Source organism: Bufo gargarizans, chromosome 6 (assembly GCF_014858855.1).
Source record: "Bufo gargarizans isolate SCDJY-AF-19 chromosome 6, ASM1485885v1, whole genome shotgun sequence".
In the NCBI taxonomy this organism is placed as follows: domain Eukaryota; kingdom Metazoa; phylum Chordata; class Amphibia; order Anura; family Bufonidae; genus Bufo; species Bufo gargarizans.
In genome coordinates, this window is record NC_058085.1 from 129,303,219 (window position 1) to 129,326,343 (window position 23,125).

Sequence of the window (23,125 nt, forward strand, 5' to 3'; positions counted from 1 at the left end):
GAGGCCAAGTCACCCAGCATCCCTGAGTCTTCAGATTCAGAACTGTAAGTAAATTATATATAAGGGGAGCTTATAATATGAAAGACGAATTATGTGTCTGAACAGACATATGTTTATATTCTAAGTCCCTTTTAGAGACCCTCGGGATATTATTTGCAAATACTGAAATAGTCTGTAGGACCAAAAATCCCCTAAAGGGATTTTTGGTCCTACAGACTATTTCAGTATGAACAGACATAGCGCAAATTGCAGTTTTTTTATTTACGTTTTGTGTTGCACTGAATTTTCTGCAAAAAAAAAAATTTTTTGGGGGGGGGGGAGGGGGGGGTCAGGGTGGCAGTGGATCTTGGGTGAGTTCCCACACTTTTTCTCCCAGGACTTGACCCCTGCTCCATACATCTCCATACATTCATATCACCGTCCTCAGGACGGCGATGCAGATGAACACTGCAGCAGGGCAAGGGAGAGGCGTCTCCCTTTCCTGTTCCTCCGATATGCAGGCTTTTTTTTTGCTTTCTATGGCGAAACTGGGGGCATTGTTTGCACATATGCAACATTATGGGAGTATCTACTGGCTGAATGGCTAAAATATGGGGGTATCTACTGGGGCATTGCTGGCATATGGGTGACACTATGGGGGCATCCTTGGGGGCATGTCTGGCACATGGGGACACTATAGGGGCATCTACTGGTACATCATTGGGGACACTATGGGGGGTGTATCTACTGGGGACATTGCTGGCACATGTGGACAGTATGGAGGCATCTACTGGGGGTATTGCTGGCACATGGGGGGCATCGCTAGCACATAAGGATCACTATGGAGGCATCTTATACTGCCACATTATGGGGACACTATGGTGTTGGAGGGGAGAGAACACTATGGGGGCCTATTATATAGACACACTATGGGGGCACTAAGAAGGGGCATTTATATTAGCACAGTTTGGGGGAATCTTATACTGGCACATTATGGGGGCACTATGGGGAAGAGGAGAGGAGCACCATGTGAGCATTTACCAGGTGCATTATATAGGGGTGTTTTATACTTGCACACATTATGGGGGCACTATGGGGACATTAGCTCAACTGGGGGCACTGAAGGAATTTCATGTACTGGCACACAGAACGGGAGCATTTTTGAACTAGTGCACATTATTAAAGGTGGCAGGTGAGTTGTTAAGAAGGTATGAGGATGATGGAAAAGTAGGAACCTAAGATGTCTTTTGTCAAACTGCAGAGACAAGAGATGGGTGAAAAATCATCATGGCGGTCTGCTCTCAAAGGAGAAGAGGAAGAAAGAGAAGGTCTGCATCAGAGGAGAAGTCACTTGTGGTGCTGTATTCTGAATAGAGATGTCCCGAACTATTCGCCGGCGAATAGTTCCCGGTGAACATAGCTTGTTCATGTTCGCCGCGGCGGGCGAACATATGCGATGTTCGGTCCGCCCCCTATTCGTCATCATTGATTAAACTTTGACCCTTTACCTCACAGTCAGCAGACATATTCCAGCCAATCAGCATCATACCCTCCGTCCCACTTTCTGGACAGCATCCATTATAGATTCATTCGGAAGCTGAATTCTTAGTGAAAGGGGGGACAGCGTAGCTGCTGCTGATTTAATAGGGAAATTGATAGCTAGGCTAGTGTATTCAGTGTCCACTACAGTCCTGAAAGACTCATCTGATCTCTGCTGTAAGGACAGCACACCAAAAAGCCCTTTTTAGGGCTAGAACATCAGTCTGCTTTTTTTTTCCCTGTGTAATCTAATTGCAGTTGCCTGCCAGCGTGTGTATCAGGCTCAGAGTATACTGTGCCCACTTTCCCAGTGCCGCTACTCATATCTGGTGTCACAATAGCTAGCATTTAAAAAAAAATATATATTTTTTGACTGTAATATAATAGCAATCAGTTGCCTGCACGCGTGTGTGTTTCAGGCCCTGCCAGGGCACAGTGTCACACCAGTGCAACTCATATCTGGTGTAACAGTAGTGTTCATTTAAAAAAATAACTACAATTTTGACTGTAATAGATTGAATAGCAGTTAGTTGTCTGCAAGCCCGTGTGTCAGGACTACAGCATTTACTCTGCCTACTTCTGCCAGTGCACAGTGCCACTCATATCTGGTAGCTTGCACGCATAGTACCACTAATTGAAAAATATATATAAATGACACGCAGAGGCAGGCCACCCCGCAGGGGCAGTCGTAGTCGTGGTGCTGTGATTCCCTTTGGCCCTAGAATAATGCCCAGTGTTCAGAGGCCACGTACCCTGAACTCGAAAAGTTCTGAGGACATAGTTGACTGGCTAACACAGGACACCCAATCTTCTACAGCTTCCACTCGGAATCTTGATGCACCATCCTCCTCCAGCTTAGCTTCGGGCACCTCTCAAGTTACCACTCGCCCGCCTGCTGCCACCACCACCAACACTAGCACCACAGCCGCTTCACTTGATCTGTCAGAGGAGTTATTTACACATCAGTTGGAAGAAATGAGTGATGTGCAACCATTATTGCCAGAGGATGTAGATAACAGGGGATATGTCTCAGTCAGGCAGCATTACTTACACACATGGACGTACGGTGTGATGATGATGATGATGATGATGATGTTGCACCCGCTGCTGCTTCCTTTGCTGAGTTGTCAGATACAAGTGAAGCGGTTGATGATGATGATGTGTCCGTGGATGTCACGTGGGTGCCCGCTAGAAGAGAAGAAGAACAGGGGGAAAGTTCAGATGGGGAGACAGAGAGGAGGAGGCGACGAGTTGGAAGCAAGGGGAGGTCGTCGCAAGGAGCTAGTGGCACAGTCAGACAGCATGTATCGGCACCCGGGGTCAGCCAGACAGCAAGCCAATCAACGCATGCTGTTGCCACCACCAGAATGCTGTCATTGCAGAGCTCAGCAATGTGGCATTTTTTGTGTGTCTGCCTCTGACAACATCTATGCCATTTGCAACCTGTGCCAAAAGAAACTGAGTCATGGGAAGTCCAACACCCACCTAGGTACAACTGCTTTGCAAAGGCACATGATCGCACATCAAAACGCCTATGGGATCAACACATGAGTACAAGCAGCACACAAACTCAAAGCCGCCATCCTCCTCCTGGTCCAGCATCTTCAGCCACGTCAACCACTGCTGTCCCCCTTGCCCCCTCTCAACCATCCGCCACTCCGTCTCTCGCCTTGAGCAGGGAAGAGGTGAAAGTAATCCTCCTCCTACCACGACAGGACGCTTTACAGACGTGTTGTTGATGGAGGACATGCAGAGCTTTTTACGTCCTATGCATCGCCACAGCCCTTCGGGGTCCACCCTCAGAACGACTCGACCGACAGGTAGCAGACTACCTGGCCTTAACTGCAGATAGACACTCTGAGGAGCGATGAACCCCTTGACTAATGGGTGTGCAGGCTTGACCTGTGGCCTGAGCTATCCCAATTTGCGATAGAACTTCTGGCCTACCCCGCTTCAAGTGTCCTGTCAGAAAGGACCTTCAGTGCAGCAGAGGGTATTGTCACTGAGAAGAGAAGTCGCCTAGGTCAAAAAAGTCTAGATTACCTCACCTTTATTAAGATGAATGAGGGATGGATCCCGAAGGGACTGACAGTGGGCGATACATTCGACTAAAAAAGGCCTGATGACTGAGATGAGCTGCCTTGAGCTAAAAATGGTCCACACGCTGCTGTATTTTATCTCTAAATGCCGGATGACTTGCGTGACTTATCCGCCACCAACTAGGGTTCAAGCCACAATGTTCTAGGGCACTTTCTGCCTGGGAAACATCAAATTTTCTAGCAGCTGCAACAATACCTAATTTTTCAGGCATGTGTACATGCCTAATTTTTTGGGCCTCTGGTGCTGCACTGTGGCTGCAAAAACCAAAAAAATAAAAAAATAAAAGGCACATACATGTGTCAATTCTCCTTTGTGATCGTTACCTTGATGTGGTGAAGGAGCTTGCGTATCACAATGAAGCGACCACCTCTATGAGTGTGTTGGCAATGGCAATGTTAGCACACCCCAGATGATAAGGTCGTTGCTTCATTGTGAACAGACCAAAAGCGATCGGCTGCATAATTTTGCATAGAAAAAAAACATAAATTTTCTTTGTGATCATTTAAGGTGCTCATTAAAGCCTACTAGGCCAACAATGGGCCCACACTGCAGAATCATTCTTTTCTGGGTCACTTAACTGTCACTGAACTACCTCGTGCTTTGAAAAATAGGGGCTTTGAAAAAACCCCATTGCCTGCAATCTCCCAAACGTGCGCACGAGCACAGTCATCACTACACCAAGATTGACGCATAGAGGAATAAAATTTATGTCATGAGTTTGTCAACTATTGACAACTAGAGTTGAGCGGACAACAGATGTTTGGGTTCGAGAAGTTCGGCCGAACTTCCCGGAAATGTTTAGGTTCGGGATCCGAACCCGATCCGAACCACATTGAAGTCAATGGGGACCCGAACTTTTCGGCACTAAAAAGGCTGTAAAACAGCCCAGGAAAGGGCTAGAGGGCTGCAAAAGGCAGCAACATGTAGGTAAATCCCCTGCAAAAAAATGTGGATAGGGAAATGAATTAAAATAAAAATAAAATAAATAAAAATTAACCAATATCAATTGGAGAGAGGTCCCATAGCAGAGAATCTGGCTTCACGTCAGCCACCACTGCAACAGTCCATTGTCAGATATTCAGGCCCCGGCACCCAGGCAGAGGAGAGAGGTCCCGTAACAGAGAATCTGTCTTCATGTCAGCAGAGAATTAGTCTGCATGTCATAGCAGAGAATCAGGCTTCACGTCAGCCACCACTGCAACAGTCCATTGTCAGATATTTAGGCCCAGCACCCAGGCAGAGGAGAGAGGTCCCGTAACAGAGAATCTGTCTTCATGTCAGCAGAGAATTAGTCTGCATATCATAGCAGAGAATCAGGCTTCACGTCAGCCACCACTGCAACAGTCCATTGTCAGATATTTAGGCCCAGCCCCCAGGCAGAGGAGAGAGGTCCCGTAACAGAGAATCTGGCTTCATGTCAGCAGAGAATCAGTCTGCATGTCATAGCAGAGAATCAGGCTTCACGTCAGCCACCACTGCAACAGTCCATTGGCATATATTTAGGCCCAGCACACAGGCAGAGGAGAGAGGTCCCGTAACAGAGAATCTGTCTTCATGTCAGCAGAGAATTAGTCTGCATGTCATAGCAGAGAATCAGGCTTTACGTCAGCCACCACTGCAACAGTCCATTGTCAGATATTTAGGCCCCGGCACCCAGGCAGAGGAGAGGTTCATTCAACTTTGGGTAGCCTCGCAATATAATGGTAAAATGAAAATAAAAATAGGATTGAATGAGGAAGTGCCCTGGAGTACAATAATATATGGTTAAGGGGAGGTAGTTAATGTCTAATCTGCACAAGGGATGGACAGGTCCTGTGGGATCCATGCCTGGTTCATTTTTATGAACGTCAGCTTGTCCACATTGGCTGTAGACAGGCGGCTGCGTTTGTCTGTAATGACGCCCCCTGCCGTGCTAAATACACGTTCAGACAAAACGCTGGCCGCCGGGCAGGCCAGCACCTTCAAGGCATAAAAGGCTAGCTCTGGCCACGTGGACAATTTAGAGACACAGAAGTTGAATGGGGCCGAACCATCAGTCAGTACGTGGAGGGGTGTGCGCACGTACTGTTCCACCATGTTAGTGAAATGTTGCCTCCTGCTAACACGTTGCGTATCAGGTGGTGGTGCAGTTAGCTGTGGCGTGTTGACAAAACTTTTCCACATCTCTGCCATGCTAACCCTGCCCTCAGAGGAGCTGGCCGTGACACAGCTGCCTTGGCGACCTCTTGCTCCTCCTCTGCCTTGGCCTTGGACTTCCACTTGTTCCCCTGTGACATTTGGGAATGCTCTCAGTAGCGCGTCTACCAACGTGCGCTTGTACTCGCGCATCTTCCTATCACGCTCCAGTGCAGGAAGTAAGGTGGGCACATTGTCTTTGTACCGTGGATCCAGCAGAGTGGCAACCCAGTAGTCCGCACACGTTAAAATGTGGGCAACTCTGCTGTCGTTGCGCAGGCACTGCAGCATGTAGTCGCTCATGTGTGCCAGGCTGCCCAGGGGTAAGGACAAGCTGTCCTCTGTGGGAGGCGTATCGTCATTGTCCTGCCTTTCCCCCCAGCCACGCACCAGTGATGGGCCCGAGCTGCGTTGGGTGCCACCCCGCTGTGACCATGCTTCATCCTCATCCTCATCCTCCTCCACCTCCTCCTCATCCTCGTCCTCCAGTAGTGGGCCCTGGCTGGCCACATTTGTACCTGGCCTCTGCTGTTGCAAAAAACCTCCCTCTGAGTCACTTCGAAAGGACTGGCCTGAAAGTGCTAAAAATTACCCCTCTTCCTCCTCCTCCTCCTGGGCCACCTCCTCTTCCATCATCGCCCTAAGTGTTTTCTCAAGGAGACATAGAAGTGGTATTGTAACGCTGATAACGGTGTCATCGCCACTGGCCATGTTGGTGGAGTACTCGAAACAGCGCAACAGGGCACACAGGTCTCGCATGGAGGCCCAGTCATTGGTGGTGAAGTGGTGCTGTTCCGTAGTGCGACTGACCCGTGCGTGCTGCAGCTGAAACTCCACTATGGCCTACTGCTGCTCGCACAGTCTGTCCAGCATGTGCAAGGTGGAGTTCCACCTGGTGGGCACGTCGCATATGAGGCGGTGAGCGGGAAGGCCGAAATTACGCTGTAGCGCAGACAGGCGAGCAGCGGCAGGATGTGAACGCCGGAAGCGCGAATAGACGGCCCGCACTTTATGCAGCAGCTCTGACATGTCGGGGTAGTTGTGAATGAACTTCTGCACCACCAAATTCAGCACATGCGCCAAGCAAGGGATGTGCGTCAAACCGGCCAGTCCCAGAGCTGCAATGAGATTTCGCCCATTATCACACACCACCAGGCCGGGCTTGAGGCTCACCGGCAGCAACCACTCGTCGGTCTGTTGTTCTATACCCTGCCACAACTCCTGTGCGGTGTGGGGCCTGTCCCCCAAACATATGAGTTTCAGAATGGCCTGCTGATGTTTACCCCGGGCTGTGCTGAAGTTGGTGGTGAAGGTGTGTGGCTGACTGGATGAGCAGGTGGAAGAAGAGGAGGAGGAAGCCGAGAAGGAGGAGGTGGCAACAGGAGGCAAAGAATGTTGCCCTGCGATCCTTGGCGGCGGAAGGACGTGCGCCAAACAGCTCTCCGCCTGGGGCCCAGCTGCCACTACATTTACCCAGTGTGCAGTTAGGGAGATATAGCGTCCCTGGCCGTGCTTACTGGTCCACGTATCTGTGGTTAGGTGGACCTTGCCACAGATGGCGTTGCGCAGTGCACACTTGATTTTATCGGATACTTGGTTGTGCAGGGAAGGCACGGCTCTCTTGGAAAAGTAGTGCCGGCTAGGAACAACATACTGTGGGACAGCAAGCGACATGAGCTGTTTGAAGCTGTCTGTGTCCACCAGCCTAAATGACAGCATTTCATAGGCCAGTAGTTTAGAAATGCTGGCATTCAGGGCCAGGGATCGAGGGTGGCTAGGTGGGAATTTACGCTTTCTCTCAAATGTTTGTGAGATGGGGAGCTGAACGCTGCCGTGTGACATGGTTGAGATGCTTGGTGACGGAGGTGGTGGTGGTGTTGGTGGTACATCCCCTGTTTGCTGGGCGGCAGGTGCCAACGTTCCTCCAGAGGCAGAGGAAGAGGCCGAGGCGGCAGCAGCAGAAGAGGTAGCAGGGGGAGCCTGAGTGACTTCCTTGTTTTTAAGGTGTTTACTCCACTGCAGTTCATGCTTTGCATGCAGGTGCCTGGTCATGCAGGTTGTGCTAAGGTTCAGAACGTTAATGCCTCGCTTCAGGCTCTGATGGCACAGCGTGCAAACCACTCGGGTCTTGTCGTCAGCACATTGTTTGAAGAAGTGCTATGCCAGGGAACTCCTTGAAGCTGCCTTTGGGGTGCTCGGTCCCAGATGGCGGCGGTCAGTAGCAGGCGGAGTCTCTTGGCGGCGGGTGTTCTGCTTTTGCCCACTGCTCCCTCTTTTGCTACGCTGTTGGCTCGGTCTCACCACTGCCTCTTCCTCCGAACTGTGAAAGTCAGTGGCACGACCTTCATTCCATGTGGGGTCTAGGACCTCATCGTCCCCTGCATCGTCTTCCACCCAGTCTTGATCCCTGACCTCCTGTTCAGTCTGCACACTGCAGAAAGACGCAGCAGTTGGCACCTGTGTTTCGTCATCATCAGAGACATTCTGAGGTGGTATTCCCATGTTCTCATAATCAGGAAACATAAGTGGTTGTGCGTCAGTGCATTCTATGTCTTCCACCGCTGGGGAAGGGCTGGGTGGATGCCCTTGGGAAACCCTGCCAGCTGAGTCTTCAAACAGCATAAGAGACTGCTGCATAACTTGAGGCTCAGACAGTTTCCCTGGTATGCATGGGGGTGATGTGACAGACTGATGGGCTTGGTTTTCAGGCGCCATCTGTGCGCTTTCTGCAGATGACTGGGTGGGAGATAATGTGAACGTGCTGGATCCACTGTCGGCCACCCAATTGACTAATGCCTGTACCTGCTCAGGCCTTACCATCCTTAGAACGGCATTGGGCCCCACCAAATATCGCTGTAAATTATGGCAGCTACTGGGACCTGAGGTAGTTGGTACACTAGGACGTGTGGCTGTGGCAGAACGACCACGTCCTCTCCCAGCACCAGAGGGTCCACTAACACCACCACGACCATGTCCGCGTCCTTTACTAGATGTTTTCCTCATTGCTATCGTCCACCACAACAACAAAAATATTATTTGACCCAATGTATTGAATTCAAATTCAGGTCTTTTTTTAAAGACAACTAACACTATCTGGCTATCTATTTAGGTACCGTATTACACTAATACAGGCACAGCAGTAACCACAGATTTAGCTGACTATAAATTTGAGGCCTAGTATTTAGGCGCTGGGTGACAGGTATAGATTTACTGACAGAATTAGACTTGGAAATGCACAGTAGTGTGTGTGTGAAGTTATTCAGAATGACCCTATGTGCACCTTGATTCTGATATACCCTTTTAGGGATGTATTTAAAGTAGGCCTGATACAGCAGAAACCACTAAATTATGAAATTGCTAAATTGGGAATTGTATTTCAACCCAGAACAAAAACTGTGCTTTGACAGACACTAAATAACTTGACCAGCCACACCAGTAACGACAGATTTAGCAGGATATAAATTTGAGGCCTAGTATTTAGGCGCTGAGTGACAGGTATAGGTTTACTGACAGAATTAGACTTGGAAATGCACAGTAGCGTGTGTGTGAAGTTATTCAGAATGACCCTATGTGCACCTTGATTCTGATATACCCTTTTAGGGATGTATTTAAAGTAGGCCTGATACAGCAGAAACCACTAAATTATGAAATTGCTAAATTGGGAATTGTATATCAACCCAGAACAAAAAATGTGCTTTGACGGACACTAAATAACTTGACCAGCCACACCAGTAGCGACAGATTTAGCTGGATATAAACTTGAGGCCTAGTATTTAGGCGCTGGGTGACAAGTATACGTTTACTGACGTAAAATAACCACACTATTGCTGGTTAAATGCACTTGGTGTGACAGCTTCACCCTGATGTAGGCTTTAGCCAAAAAACAACCACACCATTGAGGGTTAAATGCACTTGGTCGCAGCTTGTGCTGGCGCACCACAAGACACAAAATGGCCGCCGATCACCCCAGAAAAAAGTGACTGAAAAAACGGTCTGGGTAAAAACTGTGAGCAATTGAGTATCAGCAGCTCAATGATCCACAGCTGCAGATCGATCAATAATCAAGTCCTTTGGAGGAGTTAATCTGCCTAATCTCGCCCTACTGTCGCAGCCGCAACCTCTCCCTACGCTAATCAGAGCAGAGTGACGGGCGGCGCTATGTGACTCCAGCTTAAATAGAGGCTGGGTCACATGGTGCTCTGGCCAATCACAGCCATGCCAATAGTAGGCATGGCTGTGATGGCCTCTTGGGGCAAGTAGTATGACGCTTGTTGATTGGCTGCTTTGCAGCCTTTCAAAAAGCGCCAAGAAAGCGACGAACACCGAACCCGGACTTTTACGAAAATGTCCGGATTCGGGTCCGTGTCACGGACACCCCAAAATTCGGTACGAACCCGAACTATACAGTTCGAGTTCGCTCATCCCTACCTATTGACAACTCTTTGCGGTTGTCTAAAATCTATTCCATACACATTCCCTGATAGGAGTGGTGTGTTAAGTAGTACTATTCCTAGGACCGACCAAGCATCTTTTTCCATCTCCCGGTTCCTAAAATCTATTCCATATACACGTCCCCTGATAGGAATAGTACTACTTAACACACCACTCCTATCAGTTTAATCCATGTTACGTCCCCTATCAGGGGACGTGTATATGGAATAGATTTTAGGAACCGGGAGATGGAAAAAGATGCTTGGTCGGTCCTAGGAATAGTACTACTTAACACACCACTCCTATCTGGTGGCACATTAGATTGCACGTGCAGTGCCCCAAATTAGAAGTAGGACGACCGACCAAGCATCTTTTTTTCCCCCCATCTCCCAGTTCCTAAAATCGATTCCATATACACGTCCCCTGATAGGGGACGTAACAGGGATTAAACTGATAAGAATAGTACTACTTAACACACCTTATAATAACGCAGAGAGAGGAGTCAGAGGAGGAAGGTGGAAGACCAAACACAGCAGGCGTCCCAGGGGGGCTTGTTGTCACCTTTCGGGGACCCTTGGTGTTGTAAGTGGCTAGGTGGAGGAAGAGACCTTCAATGACATCAGTGAGGACAAGGAACATGACATGGCTAGCTTGGTATCCAACCTTGTGCAAATGGGGAGTTTGCGGTTGTGCAAATGGACTGTTTGCGGTGCGTTAAACAGGGAGTTTGGTCTGTCATAGTTTGGTCTGTCACTGTGAAGCGGGCATAACCCTTACACTACCTGATCGATACAACATGATACCTGATGTTTTAAAGCACGTTATTCCAAACAATTTAGGAATGTTAGGTGATTTATGCCCTTTATGGATTAAAACCAGACTCTGCGTCAACTATGTAATTTTCCATGGGAGCTTTGCCATGGATCCCCCTCCGACATGCCACAGTCCAGGTGTTAGTCCCCTTGAAGCAACTTTTCCATCACCATTGTGGACAGAAATAGTCCCTGTGGGTTTTAAAATTCGTCTGCCTGTTGAAGTCTATGGCGGTTCGCCCACTTGCGAACATTTGAGGAAATTCACGTTCGCCAACGGAAAATTTTATGTTCGCGACATCTCTAATTCTGAATGGCACAGAATATAATATGTATGCAAATATGTCTTTAGTGCTAGGTACAAATGTGTATAAAATTAATATGTTGTAGGCAAATCTACTGTAAGTGTAGCCTAGGGGTCATCTATATACTGTATATTGTATATGTGATTATAGCGTCTATATAGTCTGTTTATGTATGCATACCTCCCAACCATCCCAGATCTGGTATAACTTTGTACTGTGTGTGGGGCACAATGGAGACTAAGCAAGGCTGGGACATGTACAGATAGACATTGGGAGGAGTTAGAGGTGTGGGCCAGCACTGTAAAAAAAAAACTTCAACATTCATAGTTTAGCTCCTTAGGCTTTTTAAAAGTTTTTTGGTATGTGTGTGTAGTGTATATATGGGGCATTTATGTGTATGTGTGTTGCATATATGTATATATATATATATATATATATATAGAGAGAGAGAGAATGTATATGTAAACATGTGTCGTGACACCGCGTATTTGCCATTGAGTAGGGAACCTGTTCTTAAAAATTTGGGGTTCCCTGAGGCTGGATCCAGAGGGAGGCTGTCGATGGGTTGGTTGTAAGAATGATCTCATATCTGTGACCAACACATCTTCAAACAGCCCTCTTTTTGCAGGCGCAGTAGGATTGGTACCCGCACCCATTTCGCTTTGTGTGGGGGTGCAATGGAAGAAGCGGTAGCAGTGGAAAAGGAGGAGTCAGCCGAGGAGGAGATGGAGTATGGAGTAGGAGAAGAGGCCGGCCTGCATGCAATCCGTTGCGGTAACACCAAATCCACACGGGCGCCACGGGTTACATGCTTGATGGCCGTCAGAAGGTTCACCCAGTTGGCATTAAAAGTTATGTTGTGACGATAGGTAGGGAAGGGAACAGCGAACTGAAAGGCAAACTAAACAACGGACTAGGACCCACAAGCTAGGGAAAACAAGGTCACCTCCTAGCAATCCCTGACACACTTTCCCTAGGCTGCTAAGCCCATGTGCATACTTGAATGGAAGATATACATATGTCCCCGTGCCTAAGACTATAACACACTAAACAGACCATCAGCAATAGGGGAAAAGGGCAAGAGACACCCAGCGTCTTCTACCAACAGAGGCGCTAGCATCCCCACAAGAGGCCTAGACAAAACAGAAACCAAAATGGAAAAGAGAAGGGAAAAGACTTATCTGATACGAAAAGGAGCAGACGATCGACCAAGCATCCAAAGCTCACACAAGGTAGAACTATAACCTGCAAAGGCTATTAGGGAAAAAGGGAGGTACACATAGCTTCACTAATCACCAAAAGAACACCACCTGGGAGAAGGTGGAACTGTGCTCAAACCCACAACAAACAAACTATCAGGTCGAGTCATGTGCAGCAATTCTGACAGATCTCCTCAAATCACCCACAGGGCAGGGCGTGACAGTACCCCCTCCCCCCCTTTCTATGGGTGACCTCTGGACACCCAGGCCCAACTCTATCCGGGTTTGCCCTGTGAAAAGAGTTCACAAGGCGGCTAGCGTTAACATCGGTAGCCAGAACCCACATTCTTCCCTCAGGACCATATCCCCTCCAATGCACCATGTACTGAAGGGAACCCCGAAGAACACGAGAGTCGAGAATCCTAGAGATCTGAAATTCTAGATTACCATTAACCAAAACAGGAGGAGGAGGCAAAGGACTTCATACATACTTTTTCAACAAGGACCTGTGAAATACATCATGGATTTTCCAGGCCTGCGGAAGTTCCAGACGAAACGCCACCGGATTGACAATGGCCGCAATTTTTTATGGACCAATAAATCTTGGACCTAATTTTCAAGAGTGTACCTTCAGCTTAATATTCTTAGTGGACAAGCACGCCAAATCACCCACACACACATGTCCAGACCAGTCTCCTGTCAGCCATCCTTTTATATCTTTCACCTATCTTTTTCAAATTGACTTGAATCTTCCGCCAGATAGATGACAAACAGGAAGAGAACCTCTCCTCCTCCGGTATCCCAGAAGATATGGTCCCAGAAAAAAGTACCAAACTGAGGGTGAAAACCATATGCCCCAAAAAATGGCTACTTATTAGTTAACTCCTGCCTGCCGTTATTAAAGGTAAACTCTGCTAAAGACAAGAACGATGACCACTCATCCTGATTCTCAGCAACAAAACACCTCAAATATGTCTCCAGGCTTTGGTTAGTGCCCTCTGTTTGACCATTCGATTGAGGATGAAAGGCCGAAAAGAAAGATAACTGAATACCCAGGTGAGAACAAAACGCCCTCCAAAACCTGGAAACAAATTGCATCCCCCTATCAGACACCACATCAGAGGCAACACCATGTAGTTTCAGAATGTTATCAATAAAAACCTGAGCAAGGGTTTTCGCATTGGGCAAACCTGATAATGGTACAAAGTGAGCCATCTTGCTAAAGCGGTCCACTACCACAAAAAAATCAGTTTTCCCAGAAGAACTCGGCAAATCAGTAATAAAGTCCATGGACAAATGAGTCCAAGGATGAGACGGGATGGACAAAGAAGAGATCCCGATGGCCGCGTGTGAGTCAACTTTGCACGAGCACAGGTCTCGCAAGCTGCTACATAACCTTCAACATCTTTATGCAACCCAGGCCACCAGAATCTCAGAGAAATAAGATCTACCGTGGATCTAGCACAGTATCATGATGTTCCTTGAACACTTTGTATCGCAGTTCAGAGGGAACAAACAACTTGCCTGGAGGACAAGAATCAGGTGCCACCTCTTGGGCCCCCATCACCTCAGTCTTCAGCTCGGGGTAAAGGGCGGAAACCACCACCCTATCAGCCAAAATTGGAGAGGGATCCTCCGAATCTCTCCCTACAGGAAAGCTACTTGACAACGCATCCGCCTTGACGTTTTTAACTCCAGGGCGATAGGTGACCACAAAATTGAACCTGGTAAAAAATAATGACCATCTAGCCTGCCTAGGATTTAAACGCTTAGCAGGTTGCAGGTAAGCCAGATTCTTGGTCGGTAAATACTGTAATCGGATGAGTAGCCCCTTCCAGCCAATGACGCCATTCTTCAAAGGCCAGTTTGATGGCCAACAACTCTCTATTCCCCACATCAATCAATTTATTTTGGTGGCCGAGGGTTTCTTGGGGAAAAAAAAAAAAAAAAAAAAGCACACGGATGCCATTTAGTGGGAGAGGAACACTGCCATAAGACTGCTCCGACACCTACTTCTGATGCATCAACCTCCACAATGAAGGGTTGAGACACATCAGAATGGGAGCAGAAGCAAAACATTTCTTAATAGCAGAAAAGGCCTGCAATGCCTCCTCTGACCAGACAGAGAAGTCAGCGCCCTTCCTAGTCATATCTGTCAGAGCGCGTAAAAAAGACAAAGGGCGGCACTCATCAATATTTGCAGAAGTTATTCCTTTAGGTAGAGAGCAGACAACATACAAGCGTGCACCAGCTGGGATCATCTGGCCCATAATCAGGTGAGAGAATTCACCTGCTTTTTAAAAGACCCAGACTGTGACACGATTCACTCTGCGCCGCCCAAGTGTCACGCTTAACTAGCGCTCACCTGTGCGAACTGGAGAGGATTGCGTCACTGTGAAATATGCATTAGATTAAAAAAATATAATACATAACCATGTTAGACATACAGCATATTGAGCCAACCCAAAAACAAAACCAATAACCCCAAAGAAATATGGGAGACACACATAAAATATATGCAATTTATTGAGACATGATCACATAACAAACAATATATGAAACAAAAGGCACAAGTTTACAGGACGGGGGGAGACCTCATGTAAGGAGGTCAGATACAACCTCACTCCCACACACCCAGCTGGCAGAGAAAAAAAAAAAATGTCACAGCCCTAGGTATACATCAGCATTAAAATTGTGAGAACTGTAGGTTCACTCAAAGTAACATGTACTGGTATGTATGTTGCATGCACAGAAAGATAAATGAAAAAATATTCAAATAGCACAAGGCAAACTAGCCCACCCAAAAACCTGGGATGGCCGCATAAGGTATGCACATAGCCATTGAACTGTGCATTACAGACAGAGGCAAGTGTGCCAAGTGCAGGTGGTAATAGAGAGATAAAAAGAAATGTAACAACTAACTGAGCAAAACAACAAAACATGTATTACCCATGATATGCTGGACCCAGAGCATGTGACCAAAAGCTGCACCTCAACGTACATTTCACCTGGAGAGGCTTCATCAGGAGGTAAAGTAACAAACTGAGTTTGTCCTTAAATGGTGTGGTCCACAGCTGGCAGCTGATTAGTGCATCCGCCCAGTGTTGCAGGGATGACATCATAAAGACGCGCCACCCAGCTTACAGAGCAAGGCACGCCCACCGCGTCACATGACCAGACCAGGAGGAGGGAGGGAGCCGCATCTGACATCACAAAGCCACACCTCCCCGCCCCGGGTCCGATCACATGACACGCACGTCGGCCGGCCCTGAGACAGCCAGGTATAGGAGCATCACTACAATGCCAGCCAGACAGCGCACCGGAGCGATGCGCATATGCCAGGTGGAGACAATGTATAGAGGACAGTGGAAAGATAACCACATGTGAAGGACAATATATGGGGGGCACAAAGATCAAAATTGCCAATAGTCAGCTCAATCATACAGCATATCAGAGTAATATATACAGGCAGAGCAGCATAGTATAGAGCCCCCTATAGCCTTCACCATTACCGATATATGCACAACCCCATAAAAAAAACTTCTATATTGCTATAACAAAAAAAAAAAAATATATATATATATATATATATATATATATATATATATGTAACGGGGTTTTGAGGGCGCCCCCTAGTGTCTTTAGGGTCCCTAAACCTAGTTAACTCACTATGCCTGACAGGCGGATCCTGAGCCTCCGCTATCTGGGAGCTGGGGTACATGTCTGCGGCAGTGCCTCCACCCAGTGGAGCATCCGGGGTAGGGATGTGGGGTCCCACTGGGAACATACTTAGTGCAATGAGACTGACACAGCCTAACTGGAATTCACTTTATATAGTAAGCAGCAAATTAACCAACATACATAAGAAAATACAATAGAGTAATACAGGTAACAATGCAATGTGGATTTTCCTCACCCACCCACAAGCACGCCTGTGTCCCACCCCCTTATCTTCGCCCTAGTGGCCGTTGGTGCACATAGGAGAGTTGGGGCCCTTATAAGTCCTGCTCTGCAGGGTCACTGAAGCAGCCTGAGCTGTGTAATGTCCGTCACTGGACCTCAGAGTCTTTACTGTGAGTGAGGAGACAGGTGCCCTGTGGTGATACAGGGAGAGGTTTGGCTTACCCTCACAACACGATTAGCCAGGTCAGTCAGCAGCAGTCTCCTCTCACTGGATTCACCAGACGTCTGGACTCAGTGCTTGTCTTTGCCAGCAGGTCCCTCTCTCAGCAGGTGTGATCTTGGGTGAAGCAGGTTCTCTCAGCAAGGTTCCATCTCTGTGCTGCAGTCTCTCACAACATGTCCTTTCTCTGGCTGAGCATGTAGTAACTTCCAGAAAACTTCCAGGACCTACGATGATGTCACAATCATGTGACCAATGCTCAATGTTTTATTAACAGCATACTGAGTCCATCTGCCATCTACTGGGCATTTCAGCTAATGCAGCCTGTGTAACTTCACAGGGTTACATATATATATATATATTGTGCAATATTGTAACTGGATCCATAAGTCAAAAATGGTAATCGAAACCTATGCCATCAATGAGATCATAGAGAAGAAATTCGTGGCACACCAGAGTAAATTTGATGCAATTTAATTCATTGATGTTTTACATCATTTCATTTCAGTTGAAATGAAATGATGTAAAACATCAATGAATTAAATTGCATCAAATTTACTCTGGTGTGCCACAAATTTCTTCTCTGTGCTACGTGACGTTTTATCGTCCTCCGTGGGCACCCACCACTAAAACAGAGTGTGCGGGTCTCATCATCCCCTATATCAATGAGATCATGACCCTAGACCAAAAAAGTGATGAGTACAAAAACGATATATATATATATATATATATATATATATATATATATATACACAATCAAGCAGCAGTGAACATGTAATATTATAATAATCACAATATTTGCTAAAGTGAATACACTGAAAAATAAATTATGGGCTCTTTCACACCTGCGTTCTTTTCTTCCGGCATAGAGTTCCGTCGTCGGGGCTCTATGCCGGAAGAATCCTGATCAGGATTATCCCCATGCATTCTGAATGGAGAGAAATCCGTTCAGGATGCATCAGGATGTCTTCAGTTCAGGACCGGAACGTTTTTTGGCCGGAGAAAATATCGCAGCATGCTGCGCTTTTTGCTCCAGCCAAAAATCCTGAAGACTTGCCGCAAGGCCGGATCCGGAATTAATGCCCATTGAAAGGCATTGATCCGGATCCGGCGCATTGCCGGATCCGACGTTTAGCTTTTTCTGAATGGTTACCATGGCTGCCGGTAACCATTCCTGGCAGCCATGGTAAAGTGTAGTGGGGAGCGGGGGAGCAGTATACTTACCGTCTGTGCGGCTCCCGGGGCGCTCCAGAGTGACGTCAGGGCGCCCCACGCGCATGGATGACGTGATTGCATGGCACGTCATCCATGCGCATGGGGCGCTCTGACGTCACTCTGAAGCATCCCGGGAGCCGCGTGGACTGTAAGTATACCGCTCCCCCGCTCCCCACTACTACTATGGCAACCAGGACTTTAATAGCGTCCTGGGTGCCATAGTAACACTGAACGCATTTTGAAGACGGATCCGTCTTCAAATGCTTTCAGTTCACTTGCGTTTTTCCGGATCCGGCGTGTAATTTCGGCAAATGGAGTACACACTGGATCTGGACAACGCAAGTGTGAAAGAGCCCTAAATAATATAAAATAAATACCCCTCACAACTAAAAAAATTGTGATATGGATGCATCAAAGGAAGGGGAACCCCCCCACCCACACACACACGCACAAATCCCTATAATGTGAATTCCTGTAGTGGAAACATATTTCATGTACATACATATGTGCCAAAGAAGTAATAAATAATTATGCATAATCATAATCCATATAAGTGATAAGATATGATGTTCATAAAAATCATATCTTATCACTTATATGGATTATGATTAGTGTTGAGCGGCATGTCCCATATTCGAATTCGCGAAATTTCGCGAATATTCGAAAGAATATTCGTAAAATATTCGCGAATATTCAAATTCGTTATTATTTCGCATATGCGATAATTCGAATTTTCGCATCGCATAATACATATTATGCGATACATTTTAACTCTAAGGCTAGGTCTACACGACGACATTTGTCGCGCGACATTTTGTTGCACTAATGTCGCGCGACAATTTTTATAATGGCAGTCTATGGTGTCGCACTGCAACATGCGACATGTTGCGACTGCGACGCGACAGTCGCAGAAAATCCATTTGAGATGGATTTTTCTGCGACTGTCGCGTCGCAGTCGCAACATGTCGCATGTTGCAGTGCGACACCATAGACTGCCATTATAACAATTGTCGCGCGACATTAGTGCAACAAAATGTCGTGCGACAAATGTCGTGCCCTATCTGTCGCGCAACTTTTTGTCGCGCAACAAATGTCGTCGTGTAGACCTAGCCTAACCCGACAAGCATCACTTCACTGTGTTGTCAAAATATACCATCGGATCTAAGTTTTCCGTACGTTAGTGAAAACTCAGTTCCGATGGTATATTTTAACTAACTAGGGTTAATAGCATTTTTAAAAAATTCGCCTATTAGCTGGCTGTTAGATAATTCGCCTATTCGCTATATTCGTTTATTCGCTACATAACCACCTAAAATATGAAGTGTGATGAGATTGTTCGCGCGCACGTGCGCGCGCATTATAGGCGTGGTTTATCGCGAGTACGTCAGGGTCAATCAATAGCATTTTTCAAATATTCGCCCAACCGCTGCCTGTTAGATAATTTGCCTATTCGATATATTCGCTTATTCTCTCTATTCGTTTATTCGCTACATACACCACCTAAGTCAGTGTGTTGAGATTGTGCGCGCGCACCTGCGCGCGCACCAGCGCGCGCATCATAGGCGTGGTTTATCGCGAGTACGTCAACTCCATTTTAAAAGTGAATCTTCAACTCCTCACAAGAGAAAATGGTGGGCACAAGATTCCATGACGAAGAGGATGAACTGCTGCTAACCGTAAGTACAACACTTCATGTCATAACATTTTGAATGCATGTTCGCACCATATCTGTATAGTATAGTAATTATTAAGCAATAGTATGTTTACATATTCGCGCATGCGCAGTTATGCGCATATATACGCGCACTAAATATAACTTTATTTTTAATCATGTCTGATTAGATAATCATCATTATTGTAATAAGTATTGTTTTGACATCACAGCACTTTGTAAGAAGTATGTATGTATGTATGGACAGCAAAGAAATATCATGCACATTGCATATATATTTTCCTGCCACACACTGCATACCACACACAAACACATAGTGCCAGATTTATGATCATCCCTTTTTACGGTAGCAGTTTATCCGTCAGTAAGCAGCTTTACAAAGTTTGCACGTCCTTACGAAAAAGTCGCATGTTCTATTAAAAACTCTCATAAGGCCTCTTTCACACTTGCGTTGTCTGGATCCGGCGTGTACTCCACTTGCCGCAATTACACGCCGGATCCGGAAAAACGCAAGTGTACTGAAAGCATTTGAAGACGGATCCGTCTTCAAAATGCTTTCAGTGTTACTATGGCAGCCCGGACGCTATTAAAGTCCTGGTTGCCATAGTAGTAGCGGGGAGCGGGGGAGCGGTATACTTACAGTCCGTACGGCTCCCCGGGCGCTCCAGAATGACGTCAGAGCGCCCCATGCGATCACGTCATCCATGCGCCTGGGGCGCCCTGACGTCACTCTGGAGCGCCCCGGGAGCCGTACGGATGGTAAGTATACTGCTCCCCCGCTCCCCGCTACACTTTACCATGGCTGCCAGGACTTTAGCGTCCCGGCAGCCATGGTAACCATTGAGAAAAAGCTAAACGCCGGGTCCGGCAATGCGCCAAAACGACGTTTAGCTTAAGGCAGGATCCGGATCAATGCCTTTCAATGGGCATTCATTCTGGATCCGGCCTTGCAGCAAGTCTTCAGGATTTTTGGCCGGAGCAAAAAGCGCAGCATGCTGCGCTATTTGCTGCGGCCAAAAAACGTTCCGTTCCGGAACGGAAGACATCCTGATGCATCCTGAAGGACGGACTGTCCATTCAGAATGCATTAGGAAAATCCTGATCAGTATTCTTCCGGCATAGAGCCCCGACGGCGGAACTCTATGCCGGAAGAAAAGAACGCAGATGTGAAAGAGCCCTAAGATAAGCATGGTCCTCACTGGAGTGAACTAGCGCATTTTATTTTTTTTTTTGCAACTTTTTAAATTGTTCCAATAGTAAATGTGTCTAGAGATTCATCTACATAAGAAAACACGTCCACTTTCATAAAACTGGCGAGCATAGTGCAGAGCAGGAGAAACTCGCAAATTTGTGCGCAGTTTTAGCGTTTGCTCATTTTCTTGCGACTTTTTCACTCCATTATTCTGACTTGAGCTAATGATAAATCTGGCCTCATGTCTTATTGGTCTGGAGAAAAATTACAAATTTCTTCCTGCCATTATTTGCTGGTTCATTTAGCGTTACCCAGGGTGCACCCCATATCGTACCGTCGCTTCACTAGACAGGTACATATCAGCTCAGCTGGCCAATATCACATTGCTCAGACCCCACCCACATTTAATCGCAATACAATCCGATCTTATAACGTGAACATTAAATATAATATTTCCACCTTCTAACAAATACTTTTTGCCGTGTTTTGGATGATATTTATTAATAATCCTTGTATTTCCTAAATTTTGTAATACATGTTTGCATCTTTATCCTGCAGCGCATGTTGAAGAAGGGTTATGACCGGACCCGGAAGCAGGCCGAGAAGAGGGCGATTGTCGTGGGGGTCGTCAAGGCCTTACAAAAAAAATTTGGGCGGACCCACGACGAAATTCAAATTGTAAAAAAATGGTCTGACCTGAAAAGGAGGCACCCGGACTGGGTCAAAGAGCACAGTCAGAGAGTCTGCCCTGGTACTTTTTTTTTTTTTTTATCACCCGTTACAAATTATTACTTATTTTTACCTGTTGTGAAACATAGCAAATCATCCCTTTACCTCATATATCTCTATCTCGCTGTGAGTGTATATATATATATATATATATATATATATATATATATATTTATCCACACAGTGCGGTAGTGATGTATGATGTAACCGGCTGATTTTGTACTTTGCACACACACACACACACATAATAATAAATATACAGGGAGTGCAGAATTATTAGGCAAGTTGTATTTTTGAGGATTAATTTTATTATTGAACAACAACCATGTTCTCAATGAACCCCAAAAACTCATTAATATCAAAGCTGAATATTTTTGGAAGTAGTTTTTAGTTTGCTTTTAGTTTTAGCTATTTTAGGGGGATATCTGTGTGTGCAGGTGACTATTACTGTGCATAATTATTAGGCAACTTAACAAAAAACAAATATATACCCATTTCAATTATTTATTTTTACCAGTGAAACCAATATAACATCTCAACATTCACAAATATACATTTCTGACATTCAAAAACAAAACAAAAACAAATCAGTGACCAATATAGCCACTAGGGATGAGCGAACTCGAACTGTATAGTTCGGGTTCGTACCGAATTTTGGGGTGTCCGTGACACGGACCCGAACCCGGACATTTTCGTAAAAGTCCGGGTTCGGGTTCGGTGTTCGTCGCTTTCTTGGCGCTTTTGTGACGCTTTCTTGGCGCTTTTTGAAAGGCTGCAAAGCAGCCAATCAACAAGCGTCATACTACTTGCCCCAAGAGGCCATCACAGCCATGCCTACTATTGGCATGGCTGTGATTGGCCAGAGCACCATGTGACCCAGCCTCTATTTAAGCTGGAGTCACATAGCGCCGCCCGTCACTCTGCTCTGATTAGCGTAGGGAGAGGTTGCGGCTGCGACAGTAGGGCGAGATTAGGCAGATTAACTCCTCCAAAGGACTTGATTAACTGATCGATCTGCAGCTGTGGATCATTGAGCTGCTGATCCTCAATTGCTCACTGTTTTTAGGCTGCCCAGACCGTTTGTCAGTCACATTTTTCTGGGGTGATCGGCGGCCATTTTGTGTCTTGTGGTGCGCCAGCACAAGCTGCGACCAAGTGCATTTAACCCTCAATGGTGTGGTTGTTTTTTGGCTAAAGCCTACATCAGGGTGAAGCTGTCACACCAAGTGCATTTAACCAGCAATAGTCTGTTCATTTTTTGGCCATATACAAAATCAGGGGCAAGCTGCGCCTGTCACCAAGTGCATTTAACCCTCAATGGTGTGGTTGTTTTTTGGCTAAAGCCTACATCAGGGTGAAGCTGTCACACCAAGTGCATTTAACCAGCAATAGTCTGTTCATTTTTTGGCCATATACAAAATCAGGGGCAAGCTGCGCCTGTCACCAAGTGCATTTAACCCTCAATGGTGTGGTTGTTTTTTGGCTAAAGCCTACATCAGGGTGAAGCTGTCACACCAAGTGCATTTAACCAGCAATAGTCTGTTCATTTTTTGGCCATATACAAAATCAGGGGCAAGCTGCGCCTGTCACCAAGTGCATTTAACCCTCAATGGTGTGGTTGTTTTTTGGCTAAAGCCTACATCAGGGTGAAGCT

At 46.5% G+C, this 23,125-nt stretch overlaps 1 protein-coding gene across 1 annotated transcript in view; it reads left to right on the top strand.

The window, feature by feature from the left end:
- The window catches only part of LOC122940191, a 78,103-nt gene that overhangs the window by 43,317 nt on the left and 11,661 nt on the right, over positions 1 to 23,125 (top strand). Inside the window, exon 2 of the mRNA XM_044296632.1 lies at positions 21,301 to 21,493. Within this exon, the coding sequence (XP_044152567.1) occupies positions 21,304 to 21,493 (190 nt within the window). The 5' untranslated portion in view covers positions 21,301 to 21,303. The remainder of the gene's footprint in view (positions 1 to 21,300; positions 21,494 to 23,125) is intronic.